Source organism: Anastrepha ludens, chromosome 4 (genome assembly GCF_028408465.1).
Source record: "Anastrepha ludens isolate Willacy chromosome 4, idAnaLude1.1, whole genome shotgun sequence".
NCBI lineage: Eukaryota > Metazoa > Arthropoda > Insecta > Diptera > Tephritidae > Anastrepha > Anastrepha ludens.
In genome coordinates this window covers 62,609,150-62,632,765 of record NC_071500.1, presented here as the reverse complement: position 1 = coordinate 62,632,765, position 23,616 = coordinate 62,609,150, and the positions used below count along the sequence as shown (strand labels likewise).

Genomic DNA, 23,616 nt, shown 5'->3' with positions numbered 1-23,616 from the left:
TCATCAGCAAAATAAATATGGAGAAACGAGTCGAATTTGCTAAGAAATATATTGATGCATACGAAGATTTTTGGGCTAATGTTTTATTTAGTGACGAAAGCAAGTTCAACTTGTTGGGCTATGATGGCAAACAAAAAGTATGGCGTCGAAATAATGAAGCATTATTGCCCAAAAACTTGCTTCCTACGGTGAAGCACGGTGGTGGCTCCATAATGGTTTGGGGCTGCATGTCAGCGGCTGGGGTGGGTAATTTAACAATTATTGATATTAATATGGATCGCATAGTATATTTGGACATTCTCAAAGATAATTTGAAGCAATCCGCGAGTAAACTGGGTCTTATGGCGGGTTGGTACTTTCAGCAAGATAACGACCCAAAACATACTGCGGGTGTTGTCTAAGAATGGCTACTATATAATGTGCCCCTTCAACTTCATTCCCCACCCCAGTCACCGGATTTGAACCCCATAGAGAATTTTTGGGATGAATTGGATCGTCGCATTAGGAAAAGGACAATTAAAAAAAACAGGACCTCAAAAATGCTTTACTTGAAGAGTGGAATTTAATTTCGAATAATTACACAAAAGTATTGGTAAATTCCATGCAAAATAGATTAAATGCTGTTCTAGAAAGTCGTGGCGGACCCACCAAGTATTAATTCGGTTGTCTTTTTATTTCCTTTTAAGTGAAACACATTCTTTTTACAAAGTATGCAGACTTTTCTGTGTTTGGAAAATGAATTTTGTTTGTTTTTGTTAATAAATATTTTTGGATTAAAATTTTTTTGTTAAAATTTATTGTTTGTTGTTAGATTGGATTTGTTTGGAATATATTCTAATGCTACAATGTTCACAGAAATCTCCAAACCTCGCTTTTCAATGGGGTATGAAGACTTTACTGTGCCACTGTATGTACTATATGTACTATGTATGTGCAAACATATTTCCCTTGTCCTTGGTTGTAGAGCTAAATATGCACTGACTGCAAGTGGCTGGCACATTGAATCACAGTTTGTGTCGTAATTGTTTTCACAATTAAATATTGTATAGTATTATTATTTTCTTAGTAGAGTTGATTATGGCATAATACTGTGAAATCCTTTTTATATTGCCTTCGCCTTCTATTTGTCCCTGTAAAGAAAATTAGTTATTTGAATGTGCAATATGCAAAAACAAGAACGAAAACCAAAAGGCGTCATATTTTGGGTTGTGCCAAAATTGTTTTTAAAACTCTGAAGAATCGTAGAAAAACACCAGAAACACAACGGCGTACCTATGTACCTGTTTTTTTTTTTTTTGTATATTTTTGGTTACTGCTTCACGTAGAGTTGATGAGCCAAGTAGCACAAGTAATTCGTACTGTTTATTTTATCGCATCAATAAGAAAACGTCTTTGGTTTTTTTATCATAATTACCATAAAGTTAAATCAGCAAAACAAATGGCTCACATGTTTTTCTATTAATGTAATGTTGAGTATACACGCTCCAACCGTTGTGTCAACATGTTATACAATGCGTTGGACGGCTGTTTAGTATACACGTTCCCACCTGATATATGTATGTATGTACAACCCGTTGTCCAACTTTATTATTCTCATTTTCGGGGTTTGAACATTTCCCAAAATGCAGGAATCATGTGAAATTAATTGAATACTAATAATTGATGAATTTTTCTTTTATTTATAATTTGGTTTTTTTATGTTAGTTTTGTGTATTTTTTTTGAATTTCTTTCGTTTTTTTAATTTTTTTCATTTTCTTTTTTAACTTTTTTTGTTTAAATAATTAAAAAGCAAAATGTAAATATAGTTGTTTGTACGATCTGCATATACACGTTCCAACTCATTGTACAACCGCTAGATCCGCCCACCAAAAATGAAAACATTTTAATTTTCATGCAACCGTTGGACCAACATGGACAACGGTGGTAAAACCGTACTACACATGATACAACCTTTGTTCAATATTCCTATGTTCCTATTGTATGTACAACATTATAAATCGCACAGAAAACGAATATCGGTTATAGTTAAATCACTCCAGTGTCAGACAAAAAAAGCTCACACCGCCAGGCTGTGAAAGTAGATCACAAAACAGTCCGGAGAGTTCTCTTAAAACACAAATATTAATCAAGAAGTGTAAGAAAAAAGTCATTATTTTCTTTTACTCTAATTCACGTTTCGCACTTTATGGAATATTGAGATAATGTGTTTTTTGTGATGAGACAAAAAGAATGCTATATAATCACGATGGACCCAACATAATTTGGAGAAAGCTGTTAACAGGCCTAAAAACCAAGAAAAAACCAAGCTGATTATCGCACAAGTCTAACAGATGCAGGCGTTGGTTGCTACATAATTGCTCAAAAGTCCAAGATACTCCTGCCCGAAGTCCAGATATCAACCCAATTGAAAACTTATGGTCGCATTTGAAAAAAAAGTGACAAAAAGTTGTCCCAAAAACAAACAAAAAACTTGATACTGAGCATCAGAGAGGAATGGGAAGAGATTTTACAGGAATATGACCTAAAATCTAAATTAATCAATTCCCAAGAGTTTACAATCGGTAATAAATGCTCCAGGCAGCCACGCCAAATATTTACATAAAAATAGTCATGTATGTACATTTAATTGACCTTTAATTTTGTTGAAATGTGAAAAGAATATTGGGACAGTGTATATATAACAGAAAAAGTTTGTTTTGTTATAAAAATAAATAAATAAATACGAATCGATATTCACTTCAAAACAAAGCGCATGTATTCAAGATGGTAGCATTCGAGCAACAACAACATCTTGTAAATTAGAATTGTCAAGCGAAAGAGAATAGAAGAATAGAATGAATGACAAATACATAAAATTTGTTTGTCGCGCATTCACAACAACAACTTTCCGTCATTCCGTTTTACTGGTCTTTCTAAATTAAAGGCAAGTGAAAGAAGAGAAAATCAACCACTCTAACAACACCACCATCTACAGATACGCCTTGCTTCAAAGATTTTTCCTTGCCAAATATTTTCATATGTATAAAGAGATTTATGAGACAAACTGTATATGTACATACATACATATGTACATATATATATTTATATGAATTTTAGTAGAAATAACCGTGCGGCCTCCATTTTCACTCTTCGTTATGAAAATTTTGCTACGAATGAAAAGCTCCTTTATCAAACTTCAAAATTGCGTCCAGAAAGCTGGATAAGTTGTCACTTTTCTTCAAACAACTTGTCAAACACGGAAACACCCATTAGACTGCTCAAATGAATTGATCAAACAGGAATTTATGCCTGGTTTAACAAACCGTTTGCACAAAGTATTTCATTAACTATACATACATACATACATACAAATATACGTGTGTATGTAGATACGTAAATACGAATATGAATGCTAACGGCGCAGTTACGTTGCATCTATTGCGTCGTTTATTTTTACTTGAGCCCATAGGCCTGAAGCCAGCCTCCCTCTATTCATTATACATACATACATATGTATAAGCATATTTAAAGTATTCAACTTGTAGTAGAAATGCATGCTTTGTATGGGGCATTCCACTTAATCAGTTATACCATTATATCAAGCTCTAACCGCCAAAAAGGCGTAAGCGACAGAAGTGAATTTTTCATTAGATGTGTTTTTTTATTACAATTAATGTTCACTTAACGTCGTACAATAAGAGTTTACTTAGTGCTCATAGAAACTTATTGCTCAGCACGTCATTACGATTATAGCGATATTTTTCATGATACAATTATAAAATACATACTACGTAATTTAGGAATATAAAATTTACAGTTCTCTGTTTTCCAAGTCAATTGGAGTTTAGGCTAACCAAAAGAACGTGCTGCTGAATGGTAGGTTGGCTAAGTTATGCCCATGCCTTGGCTAACAGAGTTGTAAACGTGGGAGTTCTAAACGTCTTACGTAAACAGAGTTTATGTGTACATACGATTTATTCTATAATTCTTGGATTTCCATTCGCTTTCACTTATTCTTCGCCTTTTTTCGTTCCGTAAATTTTTGGAACTGACGTTACGACCGTTGGGACTTCCCAATCTTGTATGCTTGACGGGATTCTTTTTGATCGTCTACAGAGGGCTCGATTTACGAGGTGTGTTCAAAAAATAAGGTGAAGGTTTCCAATTTCGCGGGCTACGTATATTCCAGTTTCGCATAGTACATATTTCACAGTTTCAGAATCTTGTATATATTTTCAATAAATATTGGGCGTGAGCACACCCTCTGACATGCCCCTTAAATTGAGTTTTTTTTTTGCCGATAATGCCGTGGAAAGAAAAGAAAATGGGTATGTGTGTGTATATATAATTTCTTGTGTATGGTTGTTGTTGTTGTTGTAGCAGCATAAACATTCCCCATACTTACATACGGGGAAGGCTGCTGGAGTGGCAGTCCTTGGCCGGATATAAATCCGGGTCGTTTCGGTAACGTAGAACCGACTGTCGTGGAAACATCTTTTGCTTGGTAGTTCCCTTTGCTTTCGCTTATTCTTTCTCTTCAAAAACCATTAATTTCTCTTCCTTTTGTTTGTATATTCGCAGCGCTGACGTCACAGCGAATTCGGAAGGCACAATCTTGTATTCTGTAATGATTGGGGAATCGGTGGTAGAATTGTGCTCGCTTATTTTACATGTATTCTTATGCTTTTCCAATCAGTCGTTGTTCAGACAGCTGTTTTGATTTTTTCTTATATCACCAATACAATCTCAGTTTTGTAGTATACAAACCGATGCCTATCCTCTGTTACGGCAGCAAACCAGATGATTCGCTGAGAGCCAGTTAACGGTCCGATGTTGACCACATCTTCTGAATTTTCTCCACAGTGTGTGAATCCATTGCAGGTGGTGGCACTAGACCAACAATACGTTAGAGTGTCACGAGCAGTAGTAAAATATAACGTTTTTTGGGCATTTCATTTTGCGCTGACATCAAGACCAAAGGAAAAAAAAAAACAAATCAGGTAGTCTACTGATATCACTTTGAGGCCCGAGGATATAAACACATAGATATCATATTATATTTATATGAAGACGTTTAGATAACAAAGTTGAACCACGCCAAAGCAAAGCGTAAAGATTTCTTCTCTCATATTTTCGCGTCCGTCGGCAATCATCAGATGAAAACAATTAATAATATTCTAAAAATTGTGAACCGGAGTTATATTTGAATGAAAAAAATTTCGTAATGAAGGCATTGTCTGACTATGAAATTCTGCAATTTGGTGGGCTTGCTGTAAGCAATATTCTTGCATATGTATGCATACATATACATACATATGTACATATTTATGTATATTGTTTTGAAATTGTTTTTCAAACTATTTTTTTAATATAATTTATATATGTGGGCATGTATGTATGTACATATTTTTCTTGATTTCTTGACGCTGCCAGTACTTTTACTTATTCATTACATACATACATACGTACATACCTTCATATATGGTTCATGAACCAATTAAACAAGATCACGTATTCAGAGTAGAAAGAAAAAAAGTAAATTTCTGGCCGTGACGCCGCACTTTTGACACCAAGTTTGTTATTGTGAAATGTTACAAAGAAAGAGAACAAAGAAAGAAAACAAAACAGTGGTGTGTTTGAGTGCGATTATTAATGGTAAAATATTTGAGTAAAATTGATGGCAAATCGACAAAAATTGTTTATAAAATATGATTTTCAAGATAGAAAGTAGTTTATAATCGCGGAGTAAAAGAACGGTTTGATTTTTCATTTTATTACAAATATACGATTGGTTTCACGGTGTACAGACACTAAAGGTGGCGCCGTCCTTGGAGTGACAGTCCTTGGCCGAATGAAATTTTGGGTCGTTCCGATAGAACCGCCTGTTGTGGGAAATCCGATTGCGTGATCTTTAGTAATTGGTTCAGGTAGTACATATATGGTTGCAAACGTGTATATATTTACATACAGTTTGTCTCATAATTCTTTTCATAATGTAATATTGTATAGTATTATTATTTTCTTAGTAGATTCAATTATGACTTATGTATTACTTTGAATTCCTTTTTTGTAGCAGAACACTTTGCTAACGCCTTCTATTTGATCCTGTAAACAAAAATAGTTATTTGAACGTGCAATATGCAAAAACAACAACGAAAGCCAAAATGCATCATACTTTGTGTTGGCTCAAAATTGTTTTTAAAACTCGAAGAAACATAAGCAAACACGAGAAACACAACGGTACACATGTTTTTTCCTATATTTTTGGTTGCTGCTGCACATAGAGTTGATGAGCCAGGTAGTATAAGTAATTCGTACTGTTTATTTTATCGCATCAATAAGAAAACTTCTTTGGTTGGTTTATTAATTGGTTTATTATAATTGACATGAAAGTAAATAGCAGAACAGGCAGTGTGTGAAAGTAGATCAAGAAACAGTCCGAGAAGTTCTCTTAAAACATAAATATTCATCAAGAAGTCTAAGAAAAAAGTCATTACTATCGCATGCAAACGTTGAAAAACTATTTTCTTTTATTCTAACTCACGTTTCGCACTCAGTGGAATATTGGGATAATGTGTTTTTTTTTTGTTATGAGGCAAAAAAAAAATGCTATATAACCACGATTGGCCCAACCAAGAACATTATCTTCATAGTGAAATTTGGGCAGCTAAATGTAATGGTATGGGGTTGTATTTTTAGCAAAGATGTTGGTGAAACTAAAATGATTGAAATCGAAATGAATTGTTACTTCAATTATACCAAGATGATGATCCCAAGCACAAGTCATACATATCCAGGCCTTGGTTGCCACATAATTGCTCAAAAGTCCTAGATACTCCTGCCCGAAGTCCAGGTATCAACCCAATTGAAAATGTATGGTCGCATTTGAAAAAGAAAGTGGCAAAAAGGTGTTCCACAAACAAAAAAAACTTGACACTGTGCATTAAAGATTAATGGAAAGAGATTTCGCAGGAATATGACCTAAAATACTAATTTAATCAATTCCCAGGACGCTACAAACGGTAATACTAATGCTCCAGGCAGTCACCAAATATTAACGTCATAGTCATGTGCTCTTTAATTATGTGATCTTTAATTTTGTTGAAATGTGAAACAAATTTTGGAACAGTGGCGACATAACATTTTTTTCTAAATCATACTCAATAAATAATTGTCTTTTTCCATAAATAGCGGACAAATAGAATAAGTTTGTTTTATTATAAAAATAAATACGTGCATTACTTTCGAAACCCACTTCAAACATTTTTCCTTGTCAAATATTTTCATATGAAAAGATTTATGGGACAAACTGTACTTACTTCGACATACATATTGCTTATCAATGCGACTCTGCAGTTGCTTACGTACGCATTGTTATTGTTATGTTTATTATTATTTCTTCTTCGATATCACAAGGCGAGTGATAAACCTCAGCTGTTTTTGACATTCGATTATATAAAACCTTCATATCCATGCATACGTACATATGTATGTATGTACTATGTGCACAGTCTCGTGTTGCGAATGAGATCCACGTTTCGAGTTTTTATATCTTCGAGTTTAGATAAATGCAGATAAGATTATTTACAAATGTTTACATAAATGTACACCTACGCAAATTTGTAAAAAATAATTGTTCGCTTTGACTAAATAATGCAATATTAATTTATTTCATTATTTTTATAAATATATTTTTATTTGTTATTATTAATATTAATATTTTATTATTACTGTTACTATGATTATAATTTATTTTATTTACAGCTATGGACAGAGAAATAGGGCACTTCCCCACACTAACATTTAATGCTGATTATTGTATGGCAGTATTTAACAGTTATTTTCGCACAAATCCAATCTTTTAATTCAGTATTATAGAAAAGGTTAAATAAATAACAATTCATTATCTACAATTACAGGAAATTAGAAATCGAAATTTATCACAGTTTGTGATGGTTACTGAATAATGGACACTTTCATAGATCTGTAGGAAAACAGAAATTATTTAATTCTTATTCTTACCTGATTAGTATTTTGTAAACTTTCTATTCTATTTCTACGAGGAAAACTTTCTATTAGCTTTTGACCTTCTCTCCAAAGGTATAGAGCTCCACGCTTCCTGTACTCCTTGCCATAGTTTACTAGCATTTAAAAATTTTTTTTTTTACCTGAACTTGGATAACCTTAATATCGCAACTACAATTTTTCTTTGGGAAAAGTAATTTTTCTTCTCTTGCAAAAGACGAAGAACGCCTTGTTTTTTTTTTTATTTGACAGTAGTGGTTTTTCCTGGTGGGGCGTCACAAATCTTTTCATAAAAGCGTTTTCGTAAAAGTCTGCTTGATATATTCAGGCTATATTCCTCATTTATTTCCAGCGTTATCGTTCAAGATGACTTAAAAAGGTTACACTTAATTTTCTTATTCTTTCGCGCAGGCGTCTTTGAACTTTCTTTTAATGATATTTTTATTTGTAATAATACATTTGTTGACACTGTAGACCATTTTACGTGAAGTCATTATTTCTGCAATTTTTGTTTTGTACCTTTTCGTAAAGGTAATATTTTGTTTCTTTTCATGTGAACTGTAGGGTTCTCTTGCCATTTTCGTGTTCAATAACGATTTTTTTCTACTATTTCGCTGTCCAAGTAACTTTGCGTAACTTGCACTTTATCAAACCAAAATTCAATGATCTACAAAACTGGAAATCCTAAATTTTTCTAAAAGCTCCGAGTAAAAAGTTTGAAATTTTGATGAAAATTTTTCAAATTTTTTACGATCTGAAAGATCAATTCCGACCCCTTCATGGATTTGGGGTATTTTTCCGATTTTATCGATTTTTATTTCCTCTGATAAAATATGTTTACCTAGGAGTTTGTCCCATTTATACATCATTGTTTGGAGGTTTCATCTTCCTCTCTACCGAACTTGCAAGTTCCATACATATAGTATATTCCCAGGCTAGTAAGATGATGATTCAATCTGCAATGCCCTGTTAGAATTAAAAAGATTCATAAACAAAAAAAAAAACAGAGTTTTTGCATTTAAGTGAAATATTTCAGGCCAAAATGAACAAACACTGGTGGCAAATAACAAATAGACTCTTAGCTTTTGTATGCATTCAACTGTTTATATCGTGAATATGAATGCACTAATGAACTGTTGCACACACGTTGATTTGTATTGAACTTGCGGGGCGTGTTTCACCGTTTTCTTTTCATAAATCGCGCTACTAGTTCTTACCGTGGAGGTCGTGAATAGAATGAGGCCATCGCTACTAAAAAGATTTACGAAAAAAAGTTTAGTACGGCGGTGCAAGTATAATGGTATGGGTCTGTTTTTCATACCAAGGTTTTGGACCATTATCAAAAGTCTATTTTCATGGCCACCAGTGTACATGACTGTACATACATACATACTTATGTAAACATATAATAATTTTTGTGCATAGAAATAGCTGCAGAAGTGCCATAATCATTATTGAGTTACACGCATACATATGTATGTACTTACGTATGGATTAGGTATATACATAATATATGTTACAGGTTGATGTATTATAAGAACCGCATTTGGTTAATATTTTCTAACAAACTCAACTGGCAGAATTGACAACAATCAGTATTAGTCAGCTGAACTAATACGAAAAAACAGGTTTTACAGGTTGTTGGGTTGTGAAAGCTTTTGTTGTAAACGATACATCTCAGTGTTATGGTTTTTATGATTTGTATATACATATATTTATATCCATACATATGCACTAATATGATATAATGCAGTGTATACACATGCAAAAATATTTAACACTTTATATGTAAATATACATATTTCACTTCTGCCTGGGTCAATTTTTCTCGCCAGTACTCAGATTTCTGCTGAGAAATACTATTTCAAGGTGATTATTATTGTCTTTCTGCATCAGCTAAGTTGCGACAAAAGGAATGACCATTCACTACAATCGCCACAACATAAACTTTCGTTTGATTGTTGTTAATCGTGAGTTCTCGTTAGCTGTCCACTTATGTTCACAATCGAATACATACTGTTGATATGTGTGCACATGTTTACATATGTAAGTATGTATGATTTTTTTCTTATTGTCCTCTCTAATACCAGAAACACCTGCAACATGGCGCGCATTTATGTAGTTTTAGCCACGAAAACTCACGAGAGTCTTAATTAAAATTTACCAATTTGTGAATTTCACGTTTTATTACGAAGCCAATAAAGTATTTTGGTTTTGCTTATCGTGTTAAAAAATAATATTTTACAGTGCTCTTGTTAAACAGAAACTACAATGTATATAGTTTATTTCCATATTTTTTATGAAGTAATTTAATTTACTGTAATGTCATAAGCACATCGGCTTAAGTTTTATCTATCAAAATATGTACGAAATATCACAATATAAGCATCCCGCTTACAAGTATCGAAAAATTGGTTATCTGCCAGCTTATAGTACTAAATTTTTGCACCATCCCTACAAATAAATTTATGCTTGAGGTTAATAATACATATTGAGCAGTACTATTTGAATGAGCATTCAGTCGAAAATTACAAGCTTGTTTAAAACTACTAACTAACGAATTCATAGTGCATAGTATAAATATTATATCCTATGATCAAAGTACCGGAAATGTTTAAATAAAACAAAACAGTTAAATTTCAGGCAAATTTATTTTATCTCCTTCAAAATATGAAGCAACACACATGTGCTAACGTTTAACCCAGTCCTCCATGCACCCCTGGTAGGCCGACGAAGGAATGGCCTTCAGCTCCTTCGTCGCATTCTCTTTGATCTCCTCTATCGACTGAAATCTCTTCCAACTTAGAAAACAAAAAGAAGTCGCACGGGGCTATATCAGGTGAATACGGTACTTGCACGATGGTATTTACTTGGTGTTTGGTCAAATAATCCAGCACAATTTGGATTCGGTGCGATGGCGCGTTATCATCATGCAAAATCCAAGAACTGTTTGCCTACATTTCCGGCCGTTTGCGACATACAGCATCTCTCAAACGCTTCAAAACGGATAAATAATATTCTTCTCATCAGTCATCGACTAGCTCTCAATCTATTCAGACGTGTGCTAACAAGTGTTCGTAGTTCGCGAATTAGTTATACATAACAGTTAACTCTAAATTATCCTACTCTCGCTTTTGTACACTTTTGTGATTCCGTATACAACATAAAACAACAAAGCAAACAGTTATAACAACACAACAGCAGCAAAATGCCATTACAACCAGAACCGCCAGACAAAACAACAAACAGATTTTCTTTACTAAGCCAATTTGACGACTATACTTCCGACTACTCTTTTCCGCCGCTCACATACAAACAAACATCACCCAATCAACCCAAATACATAACTATTAAATCACCTAATAATGAACTACAAAAACTCAGTCCTTTCGTAATTAAAAAATCGTTAGACGCAATATCTACCCAAATCGAAAACATTAAACAACTTAAAGACGGCTCACTACTGATATTAACACGTAACTCAAAAGTAGCTGAGAAATTTCTAAAGTTAAAAACGATTGCTAACCTCTGTCCAGTGACAACAAAATATCAAGACAATCTAAACACAATAAAGGGAATAATATACGCGCCTTGCCTAAACGAAGTAAACGAGGAGGAGATTTTGCGGGAACTTAAAATCCAAGGCGTGACTGGTATATATAAGTTTACCCGCATGACTGAGGGCAAAGTTGTTCCTACTGGCAAAATTGTCTTATCTTTTGACCTCTACCACCTACCCAAAGTCATCGACATAGCTTGGTATAAAGTTAAGGTCGCCCCTTACTATCCAACACCTATGCGCTGCAAAAACTGCCAACTACTAGGACACACAAAAATACGCTGCACCAATACTGCTACATGCGAAGGCTGCAATCTTCCACCCCACTCTCCATCCGACTGTACACGTAAACAATGTGCAAACTGTGGCAGCGATCATGCATCGTCAGACAAAGACTGCCCAAGATTTAAACAGACTCAAGAAATTCTAAAAATCAAAACCATCACAAAATGCTCCATGGGCGAAGCACTGCGCAAATACAACGAAAATAATACACAAACTGTAAAATCCAAAAGCACTTATGCAAACGTCACCATAACAAGTCAATCAACATCCACTAACAAGACACCATCATCACCAACGACAACAAGTACAACAACAGGAAAACGCCCTGCTACATCCCCACCAACAAAAACTAATATATCAAAACTACAAAAAACAAAGAATTCACTCGAAACCAATAGTTTAAATAATCCTACTAACAAAACAACATCAAACTCACTCACTCAAACCGCTAACGCCAAACAAACGCAAAACTCACCACACCACATATCCCAACAAACCAATAATATTCTGGAAAGCCTTTCTACTATCTCACCATGCAGCAAAATTACTCAAGAATTACTAAAAAAAAACGATTATTTCATGCCCATATCCGACTCCGACGAAGAACCTAAACTATAAAAACTACCAAAATAAATCACTCACACTTACACTCATTTCTATTACCAATTAACTTATTCAAAACAACTATAAATTTTAATTTAACCATACTTAGATTTACATTTACGTATACAGCAACAATATATCTAAAGTTTATCTCCAAGCTAAAATATGAAGCTTAAAATACTACAATGGAATATTAGAGGCTATCTTAACAATTATAATGAGCTGTTGTTGCTAATAAAGAAACATAATACAAAAGTGATAGCACTACAGGAAACGCATATTCAACCAAACTCACCAATTCCTATTCCAATTAACTTTAACATTTATACCCTTAACTCCTCCAATGCTTTTGGAGGGGTTGCCATTCTTATTCACAATTCCATCCAGCACGAGCAAATAACCTTAAATAACGATTTCGAAGCTATCGGAGTCAAAATATACTCACAAAAACAGTTCAATGTGATATCTGCTTACATATCACCCAACATAAACTTCAACACAACAAATTTGCAAAATGTTCTCGGTACTTTCACATCCTCTAGCCTGATTATGGGCGACTTCAACAGCAGGCATCCCAATTGGGGATCCGTCTATACCAATCGCAGAGGCAGAACCCTAGCCAACTTCATTTCTCAATCTAATTTCATTATCCTTAACGACAACTCCCCAACTCATTTTAGCACACACAATACTCTTACTCACATCGACATCTCAATTTGTTCCCCCACAATTGCTGTCAGCTGCAATTGGTCTATACAGGACGACTTATGTGGAAGCGACCACTTCCCTATACTCGTCTCACTTTTTGAGTCTCAGCAGCCTAGCTCTCAAGTCCAAAAACCCCGATTTATTACTAAAACAGCCAATTGGGTATCATTCAGTCAACACTCAGAAAAACACAACTGCAACCGCCCGGTAGCCGATAATATAAATAAAGAGGCCGCTAATATCAATAAAATTATTCTTCAAGCCGCACATGCTTCCATCCCCCAATCTAACCCAAATAAGTACACCCACAATGTCCCATGGTGGAACTCAAAGCTACAGGAGCTTCGTATTCAAAAAAATAAGTGCTGGAATTCCCTCAAACGAAACATTAACCAAGGCACTGTGATGAGGTACAAACGAGCTAATGCGATTTTTAAAAGGGAACTTAAACAATCCAAAAGAAAATCATTGGAAGAATTTACCTCCCAAATCAACCCCAGCACTCCAACGGAAAAAATTTGGGCTAATATAAAACGACTTAGTGGTTATAAAACAAAACACGGAATTCACTGCCTGAAGAGTCTCAACGCACCCTTTTTCAACATTACAGATCGTAAACAAATATCAGATGAATTTGGCTTGCATTGGTCTAATTCATCTAGTGATAATAAATTCCCTCTATTATTTCAAGATAAAAAGAATATATCTCTCAACATTACGTTCCCACAAACCTCCGACGCCAAAGCATTAGAAATTGAAAGAGAAATAAATTTGCTCGAACTTAAATCCGCTCTGCAAAACCTCAAAGGTAAAACACCTGGTTATGATCGAATAACGTACTCTATGATCTCTAAACTTCCTCTGTCAGTAACAAACAGATTGCTTAATTTCTACAATAGCATTCTCCAATCCCATATACCCCAATCATACAAACTTGCTATAATAACCCCTATATTAAAACCTAAATCAAACAAAATTGAAATCGATTCATACCGGCCAATTTCCTTAAATCCATGCTTATCTAAACTATTGGATAAAATTATATCAAACAGGTTATGGTGGTTTGTTCGAAGCAACAAACTTATCCATAACAATCAGGTTGGATTCAAGCGGGGAAAGTCAGTAACAGATGCTCTATTATATGTAGACCATCATGTTGCAGAATCTTTATCCGCAAGAAAACATCTGTCAATAATATCACTCGACTTCGCAAAAGCATTTGATAAAATTGGAATCCACGCTATAATAGATCAACTGCTCGAGTGGAAACTCGGGCCGCGAATTTGCAACTATATAAGAAACTTTATGACCCATAGGAAAATTAAAGTCAGATTAGACAATGTCCTTTCCGAAACTTACCCACTTCAAAACGGAATACCGCAAGGCTCACCCCTTTCAGTAATTATATTCCTAATAGCATACAACAAGCTTTGTGCCACAATTTCTTTTTATAAAGAAGTCTCGTTCTGCGCTTACGCAGATGATTTCAATCTTTTAGTTAAACAAAAAAAAGATAAAAATGTTAGTATTAATCTAAACAATTTATTTGGAGACATTAACTCCTGGTGTAACTACTCTGGTGCTTCGCTCTCGGTACAAAAATGCAAACACTTACATATATGCCGTAAAAAACAGTGCTCGCCCTCTGTCCACTGCAACAACATCCAAATAAATAAGGTAGATACTCTAAGAATACTAGGAGTCACTTTTAACAACCACTATAATTGGAATTCACACATAGCACTTCTTCAACAAAACCTTTCACAGCGCCTTAATATCATCAAGTGCCTCTCTAGCTTCAAATTCAATTGCAACTCAGTAACACTTATACAAGTAACGAAAGCGCTCTTGATATCAAGAATTGATTTCGGCCTCTTCCTATATGGTTTCGCACCTAAATCTGCTCTAAATAAATTAAGAACTATTCTTAATGCGGCTATAAGAACCGCGCTAGGAGCATTTAGAACGTCCCCGATTAATAATATGCTTTTTGAAGCTAACATTCCCTCAATAGAAGCGAAAAGGGACTATATCACAAATAAATTAAATAAAGTGCTTATGAACAGCTATGATGCCCCTCTCTTCAATATCGCTCAAACCTACAAAAAAAATAGGCCATCTAAAAGAGTCCCATCAGCAGTTAGTAGAGCAGTCCTCAACAGCAAAAAACTTAACCTTCCATATCTACCACTAAAACCTATTCTAACCCACATCCCCCCCTGGCGTTTACAGAAAGCCATAGTTAACACTGAGCTCCGAAAGTATAAAAAATTCGAAACACCAGCTATAATATATCAACAAGCTTTTGCACACATACAAAATGAACTCAAGGATTACACCTTCATATACACAGACGGCTCCCAAAGCAATAATATGATCGGATTTGGCGTAACTACCGAAAATGCAAACTTAGTAGTATCCAACCTAGCTGCATACAGTACAGTCTACTCTGCTGAATTAATTGCTATCATGTCGGCTGTTAATATAATTAGAAATAAAAAAGGTAAATTTGCAATTTGCTCCGATTCACTTTCATCTCTCGATGCCATATCCAATATCGAAAACAATGATTACTATCCCAGTTCTATCCGTAGTATTTTACAAACAAAATACCCAAATATTTTACTGATATGGTCCCCGGGCCATGCCCTTATAAAGGGTAACGAATTTGCTGATAGCACAGCTAAATACGCCACCATAGCTCCAGTATTAACAACTACTAATCTAAATGTTAATGATATAGCTGAATTTCTTAAGAAAAAATTCATAAAACAATATAAGTCTGAGACTTGGCAAAAATGCTCAACTTGGTACAAAGCGCAAAATGTAAAAAAGCTTGATTTAAGCAACCTCCCAAAACACGCTAACCTTTCACTTTCTAGAATGGACCTTGTTAAGCTCACGCGAGTACGTTTGGGCCATTCAAAATTAACCCATAATCACCTTATCGACAGCAATACCCCCAGAACATGTCAGTTTTGTAACTCCACCCCGATCTCCATTAATCACGTTATGTCCGAATGTTATGCCTTCAACTCACTAAGAAAAAATATATTCCATAACTCCGATCCCATTCAATGTATTTTCAACCCCACAATCGATAATATTAAAAAAATTATAGCTTTCTTAAAAATATCAAAATTATATTACGAAATTTAAACAAGCATGTCGAAAAATTATATTGTATCTCCTAACTTATAATGAAATTCTAAACGACGCATAAGCACTTAGTATTAAACATTAATTAAGCACTAATTTTACATCATAAGAAGAAGCTGAAGGCCTTAGCAGCCATAGCTTTCCTAACTAGGCTTACAATTTTAATTATAAGTTTCAGTTTGTAATAATAAATAATAATAATATTCTTCTGGCCCGATGGAAAGTACTCATGGTTCATGGAAAACAGTCAACATCACCTTCCCGGTACTTTTTGATCATAGGGTATATGTAAGTAGAACTTAATGAATGAAGTAAAATTCACTAAAACTTGCTTATTAATCTCTGTGCACTTGAAACTGGTTGCACATACATATGTATATTTATTTGAAATAAATGAAATCTCAATTTGTTTTGGTTTTAAATGGAAATTTATTTAATTTAGTAGAAGTAGTCGTTCGTTTCGTTCAATTAGATGCACCGGTAATGCTTATAACCGATTATTTGAATTTATGTACAGTCAGCGTGAATATGAAAATGCCGCTTATAGATCTGGAATATCGTGCATTTTAGACCGTTATTATATGCGGTAAATACTGTACATACAGGCTGTCTAATAGAAGCGTGACCGCCATAACTTATATCTTATTTGACCAATTTGATTGTAGCAAACTGCATAATGTGGGCTAATAATATTAGTTTGGGTAAAAAGAAATCCATTATTTTTGCACAACTGCTTTTGCGCTTAAAACTGTTTTATGACAGTTGATGTTACGACTACTAACACCATTCACAATTTCAGCGGGCTGGCTTGCATTTTCGCTTTTATCAAAGAAAATCTTAAAAATGTACCGAATTCTTTCTTTGTTGATTTCCATTGTTAACACCCTGTAACTCACAACTGAATGGAACAAACAAAAGATTTTTTTATTGTGAAATGTCACCTTGACAACGCGCATAAACTTTAAATAGTTTGATCGATACTTTACGAGATATCAATCACTATAACCACTTACCGAGGAAATAATGGATTTCTTTTTCCTCACACGCAATATATTTAATAAAATGGTTAGACATCACCATTAGCTATAATGACTTTTCATCTTCAATTCATATTTCGGGATCGTTGTCTTCTTTTAAAATCCAAGGTTGGCTAGTTCTTCCAAACATCTTCGCAGCTGACGGTAATAATGAGTTTTAGTAAATTTCATTCATCAAAACTGAATTCAAGTTGACGGCAAGCACAAATAAACAGGTAAATCCTTTTTCAGAGAAGCAGCCCGAAACATAGTAAAACGTGTGCTTCAAATCCTTTTTCATACGCGGAACTCATTTTGTAAAAACAACGTAAGCTCTCTAAATTTTTTACAAAACTTAAAAATTGCAAAACGTGTATTGCGAAAAGGATATGCCTATTTAGCAGCATTTCTTTATAACTGAACTCAAAGTTTGAATTTTCCCGGTCACGCTTCTATTCGACAAGTTGTATATTCCCTTTTATTCCTGTGAATGTTAAATAAAAATATTTCCATAAATGTGTTTATGACTATATGTGTGTGTGACTGTATATACACTATTTTACAGATCTACAGATCGGAAAAATAAATAAATTGTTTTTTTTTTTTCACATACAAATTTTCCACTTATCCTCCACTGGTTTTACTTCTGTCATCAGTAGCTACCCCACCCAATTTTTTGGTTGTTTTCAGATAAACTTGCTTTGGTCAATTCGGCAGGTATTAGTACGAGCATAACTGAAGATTATTTTTTACTTTACGCATGTTTTGTGTTTTCGCTCTTCCCTATTCCGAAAATAGACACTTCCCATCGTGTAATGGGAAGCCATTCCTAAATAAACACATGCAACCTCAAACTGCAAATGAATGTATTATATAGTATGAGAAAGTATTATATTGTTGTTGCTGTTGCTAAAAATAATTAAAAGATCGGTAGATTGTTATGCGAACAAAATGGCCCAGAATATATAAAATGCTGCATATTTGTCTCTCAATTTTAATTGAATCGTGAATTTAATTATTTAATTTACAATTAATTAACACTATTTCGCTCAATTCCCGTATATTTAACAAAATCTTACTCTCTGAGTCTCGCCTCTACTTGTGTATTTCCTCTTATGAAGATTGTTTTATAGTGCTTCGCTTAATGGTCATGGTTTTCCTTATATGTAGCGCATATCTCTTTTGTTGAGTCATATTCATGCCCATTTGACTATCGTGGGCGCACATAAAGTTCAAGTAGATTTCCACAACAATCATTTACAGAAATCATTTAAAACACAGTTTTTTTTTTCACTGATATACTTATGTGCACGTGGACTATGTGTGTACCTTTCTGAGGTGGGTTTTGAAGTAATTTGAATTTTTTTTTTAATTTCGAGAGCGCTACTTATTTTTTCGAGATATTTTGTGTTGGGTGATGTATTTATGTAATTCTAAGTCTACTACAGTTACAAGTGCTTCAAGATGGCACCACTTTATTAAAATTTTATTATATCATTTTGTACTATTGGTTATGCATTTTAAGAATTTGGTAATCCTTCTCCAGGAGTAAAAGCATGAGTTGAAGCAAATCGGTACAAAAAGGCATAGTGATAAGAATGGGGAATGGTGTGGACTGACTCGCATGGCGATAGATAATACGCAAGGAATATTGCTAATGAAGTCGTAACTAGTCAGGTATCTATGTATATACTATAACAATACACCAAGCAGATAATGTAATTAAATACCATTCGGTAGAGCCCGGGTTCGAAACCCACTTTGGGCATGAAAGACGAAATGATAGTAACGGGATTTTCTAATAGCATTCGTCCCTCAGCTGGCCATGGCAAACTTCCGAGTGTATTTTCGCCATGAAAAAGCTTATCTTTAAAAACCATTTGTAGAGGTATAAACCTGTAGGGTCCCTCTATTTGTGGAACAACATCAAGACGTACACAGCAAATTCGAGGAGGAGTTCGACCAAACACCCAACAAAGGATGTACGCGTAGGATGTATGTACATATATGCATATAAATATATGCTTTGATTTGGCCCGATGTCTCTCTATCAAAAAGTACTCATTCCATATATTGAAATTGCCGTTGTACGAAATTTGAATGTGTATGAAATGCTGTCAGAGGGAGGAGTGGTCAATTATTATTATTACTTTTTGTTTGATTAGGTAATTCACTCAATCAATAGCATGTTCCATAAAAACAAAAATTAAATTATAAACAACAAAAAAAAAATGTGAAAGTAAAAAACAATTTCAATCGGTATAGGTACATGCATTTCTTGGTAAAATTTTGCACGAAATTGATTTTGAAAATGAGCATTTTAAAAATTTGGGTCTTGACTGGCATTCAGATATTTGAATGTATGGTGAAATATTCAAATTTGAACTACTCCATTACACTCTAATGCTTACAGCATATTTCAATACCGTTACGAATATGACTTCGTCTCTATATTTCTTTAAAAATTAGTTAGTTTGTTTTTGAGTATTATAAGTTTTTTTAGATCACATTTGAGTGTGCGTAACAAATGCTCATATTCGTTTGGAGACTCCGGTGATGTGTGTATCTAAGTTGTAGTATTTCATTTCTCCAATTTCGTACAAATAATTTCTTGCTTTATATTCACCATCTTCGTTAACAACCTTGTTACTTACTAGTACCAAGAGGCTTAAATTTTTTTTATTTACATCTGATATAAATGTATGCTCCTCACTAAAAGTTCGGCGATCGTTGCTAACGAAAAGATCATAATTTTCTATTTTTTCACTCAAAAATAAGTAAATAAAAACCGTCAACAAATTATTTTTTTCGCTCAACAATAATGATTTTTTTGGCTCTTTCTTACAAATATGATATTTTTTAAATTAAAACAGAAAGTTTCTTGTATAAAAGTTCTAAGAATAAAAATGTAGAAATTTCCAAAGCGTTCAGAATTGCATGTCGTTTTTGAGCACTAAAAAAAGTAAGAGCCAAGAATAAACCTAATATTTGATCTTTTTATCGGAAAATCTTTTAGTACAATGGGAAAACTATTTTTAATTTTTTATCGTCATTATTTTTATTTGTTTTTGTTTTTATTATAATTTTTTATTTTTTAATCTTTATCCGTCACAATCACAATCCTTAATTAAGAGCAGAGTTAGAACTAAAAAATAATCATTGTTGTTGCGCAAAACAAATAACTATTATTATTTTTTTTAATAAAAAAATGTTTAAAATAAAAATTGTTGATATTGATATTATCAACAGAATATGTACCTGCGAATATTCAAAAATGTTCTTTATTTTTACGTTAAATTTTACACACAAATAATCAGTGTTTCTTTTTTATTCCTAATATAAATATGCATATATGTATGTATATATAATATATAATGCATATACACACATAGTATACATGTATTATGTTCATATATGTACGTATGTGTATATTATAAATTTATTTTCAATACAAATTTGAATTTTACGTTTTTACGATTTGCTTTTAAACACGCGTACCAAATTCAGTATAAATAATATAAACTTAAAAGAATATTTTTCAAATATATTTTATCTTTTGAATTCAGCAGTTATACGCGTAATTCAAACGGCTGATTTTATCTATACTACAGCTATTTTTGAAAATAAAATATAAACAATCTTACTTAATAAACATTTCTTATTAATTTAGTGATTAGATTATTGCAAATTTTTAACTTTCGCGAAATTCACTTAATTTCCATGTTAAAATCTCTTCTAAAGGTGCTAAACACATTTAGATAAAAGCTAATTACACATATATCATCTTCTCATTTACAACTTATTTTAGTTTATTACACAATATATTGATTTCTCTATTTAATTGGTTAACTACAATAATTTTTTAACTCGTATATTTGAATTTCCAATGTACTTTTTTTCGATAGTTCCAAACAACTTGAAATGTATTTTCATTAGTTTTATTTAGTTAATTTACCTTAATAATTCACTTATCAATTAAATAAATAATTAATATGTTGCCAAAGTAACAAATGAACTAGCATATAAAAAAGCCTATGATATACGAGAATATTGACAAATGTATAAGTGTCTCATTTTGTAAAGCAAGCAAAGTGTTTTAAATAAAAACAAACATGTAATCGAAAATCTATGCAATAAGTGATGAAAGAGAAACGAAATCTGTGAATATGTTGTTATTGTAAAAAGACATACATGCATTTATTTTCCATGTTGTTGTCACTATGTTAGTAAGTAGATAGGCGAATTCAAAAAGGAATAAAATAAAGGCTATAAACAAAAAAAAAAGTAAAACATAAAAAAAAAGAGTAACAAAGCCATATTTTCGCCTAGTAAACGTATTTATTGTATATTACTAGAAAATATCGACAAGTTAAATCAATAAAAAAGTTCACAATTTGATTTGAAAACCAAAACAATACGCTTGTTTTTATTTAAAAAAAAGTTCGGCTTCCCTATTCACGTAGCCAACAACGAACCAATCATTTTCACCAATTTCTGCACAAGTCAATCATTACATTTGTCGTCCATTGCTCATTTAATATCCCTCACTAGATATCTGTTAAACTACATCTCTTTTATTACAGTTATATTAATTTTTACTCAACTCCGCACTTTAACAGCTAATTTTTTTCTCAATATTCACACTATTTACCATTGCCGCATTTGATTTTATAAAAAATTAAATATGTAAATAGATCGGTATACACATTGTTTTCTTCTTCTTCATAATAATGCAAAAACGGCCGCTCTAATTTGGTTTAATTCCAAGTGATAGCGAGCCATGAGAAAAGGTTTTAATATCATCTACTTCATTTGTGGCATTTTAACAGTAATTTAGCGTGTCGATTGCGCACTCTTCTAAGCTTTTATAAAACTTTTCAAGTCGTCAATGTATTAAAACTAATAGATTCTCTTTTTTCTTTTTCCCATTTACAGGATTTTCAATTATTCATAAATTTTATTATACACAAAATTTAAATAAATAACTTTTATTAACCTAATTTGGCATTTTCTTAAAATTCTAACCTTTTTACTACTTGCCATTCTCATTGCAGTGTCAAATGGGCCATTTAATGTGTGCCGCTTGTTTTACACATTTACTCGCAGACGGACGGTATGATTTTTGCAAAAACATATATGTATACATTAATACTCATTTAAAAGGCAACCATTAAACACAATTCAATTTGTTCTAGCGTTGTTTTTTTTATTTTCAGCAAGTTAACATTTTTTATGTATTTCTTCATTTTCTGTTTATTATAATTTTCAACAGCTTACGTGATCAAATTGCAACATGTCCAAATTGCCGCGTTGAAATTTCAAAGAGCACTGCATCACGTAATTTAGCTGTGGAGAAAGCCGCATCCGAGTTGCCCAGCGAATGCCAAGTATTTCAGAAAAAACAAAAAACAATTTAAAATGTTTATTTTAACTATCCTTTCTTTCTAGTACTGCAATAAAGAGTTTCCTTATAAGTCGCTAGATCGCCATGAACAATACGAATGCCAAGAACGGCCTACAAACTGCAAATATTCACGAATTGGCTGTCAATGGCGTGGACCGAACCATGAAAGTGTGTAATTTACGTAATATAGTAATTGGAATGACCATAAGTTTTAATTTACTTTTTTTTAGCAAATGAGCATGAACGCAACTGCTTGCATCCCACAAAATCTGGTTATGAGGTAATGGCTGCACTGGAAGCCCATGATGCCAATATTAAAGAAGAAAAGAAAGTGTTCAATACATTAATAGATTTATTGAGTTATGAAAAGATTATATTTAACGGTAAGTAATATGTATAACGAGTGTATTTCTATCTTGAAAAAAAACCTTATCATAAAAAACATTTGCCGTTCGGAGTCGGCTTAAAAACTGTGCAACATCAAGAAGCACACCACAAATAGGAGGATGAGCTTGGCCATACACCCGAAAAGGGTGTATGCGGGGAATGCTGCTGAAGTGAGAGTCCTTGGCCGGATGTGGTCCGGGTCGTTCCGGTTAGGAAGAACCGACTGTGAAGGGAACGAATAATAAAATATTTGCATTTCCAAACACCACAATCTTTCTGAAAAAAATGAAATATTTCCAAAACTATATTATTCTTTTCAATATTAAAAAGAAAAATAGGTCATGGAAAGTCTAAATGCAACTGAAATCTTAACTTGAAAATTAATTTTAAAAATTCTGACAAATTAGTAAAAAGTTAAACTATTCAATCGAGCAGAACTTGACTCGAAATTAAATATTATATAATATACAATATAATATGTATATTATAT

The 23,616-nt window shown here is 33.1% G+C and overlaps 1 protein-coding gene across 1 annotated transcript in view; it reads left to right on the top strand.

Moving 5' to 3' along the window:
- The window catches only part of LOC128859552 (zinc finger TRAF-type-containing protein 1 homolog), a 35,203-nt gene that overhangs the window by 3,391 nt on the left and 8,196 nt on the right, over nucleotides 1-23,616 (top strand). The window contains exons 2-5 of the mRNA XM_054096468.1: nucleotides 22,390-22,448; nucleotides 22,608-22,722; nucleotides 22,784-22,907; nucleotides 22,970-23,122. Coding sequence (XP_053952443.1) covers nucleotides 22,390-22,448; nucleotides 22,608-22,722; nucleotides 22,784-22,907; nucleotides 22,970-23,122 — 451 coding nt within the window. The remainder of the gene's footprint in view (nucleotides 1-22,389; nucleotides 22,449-22,607; nucleotides 22,723-22,783; nucleotides 22,908-22,969; nucleotides 23,123-23,616) is intronic.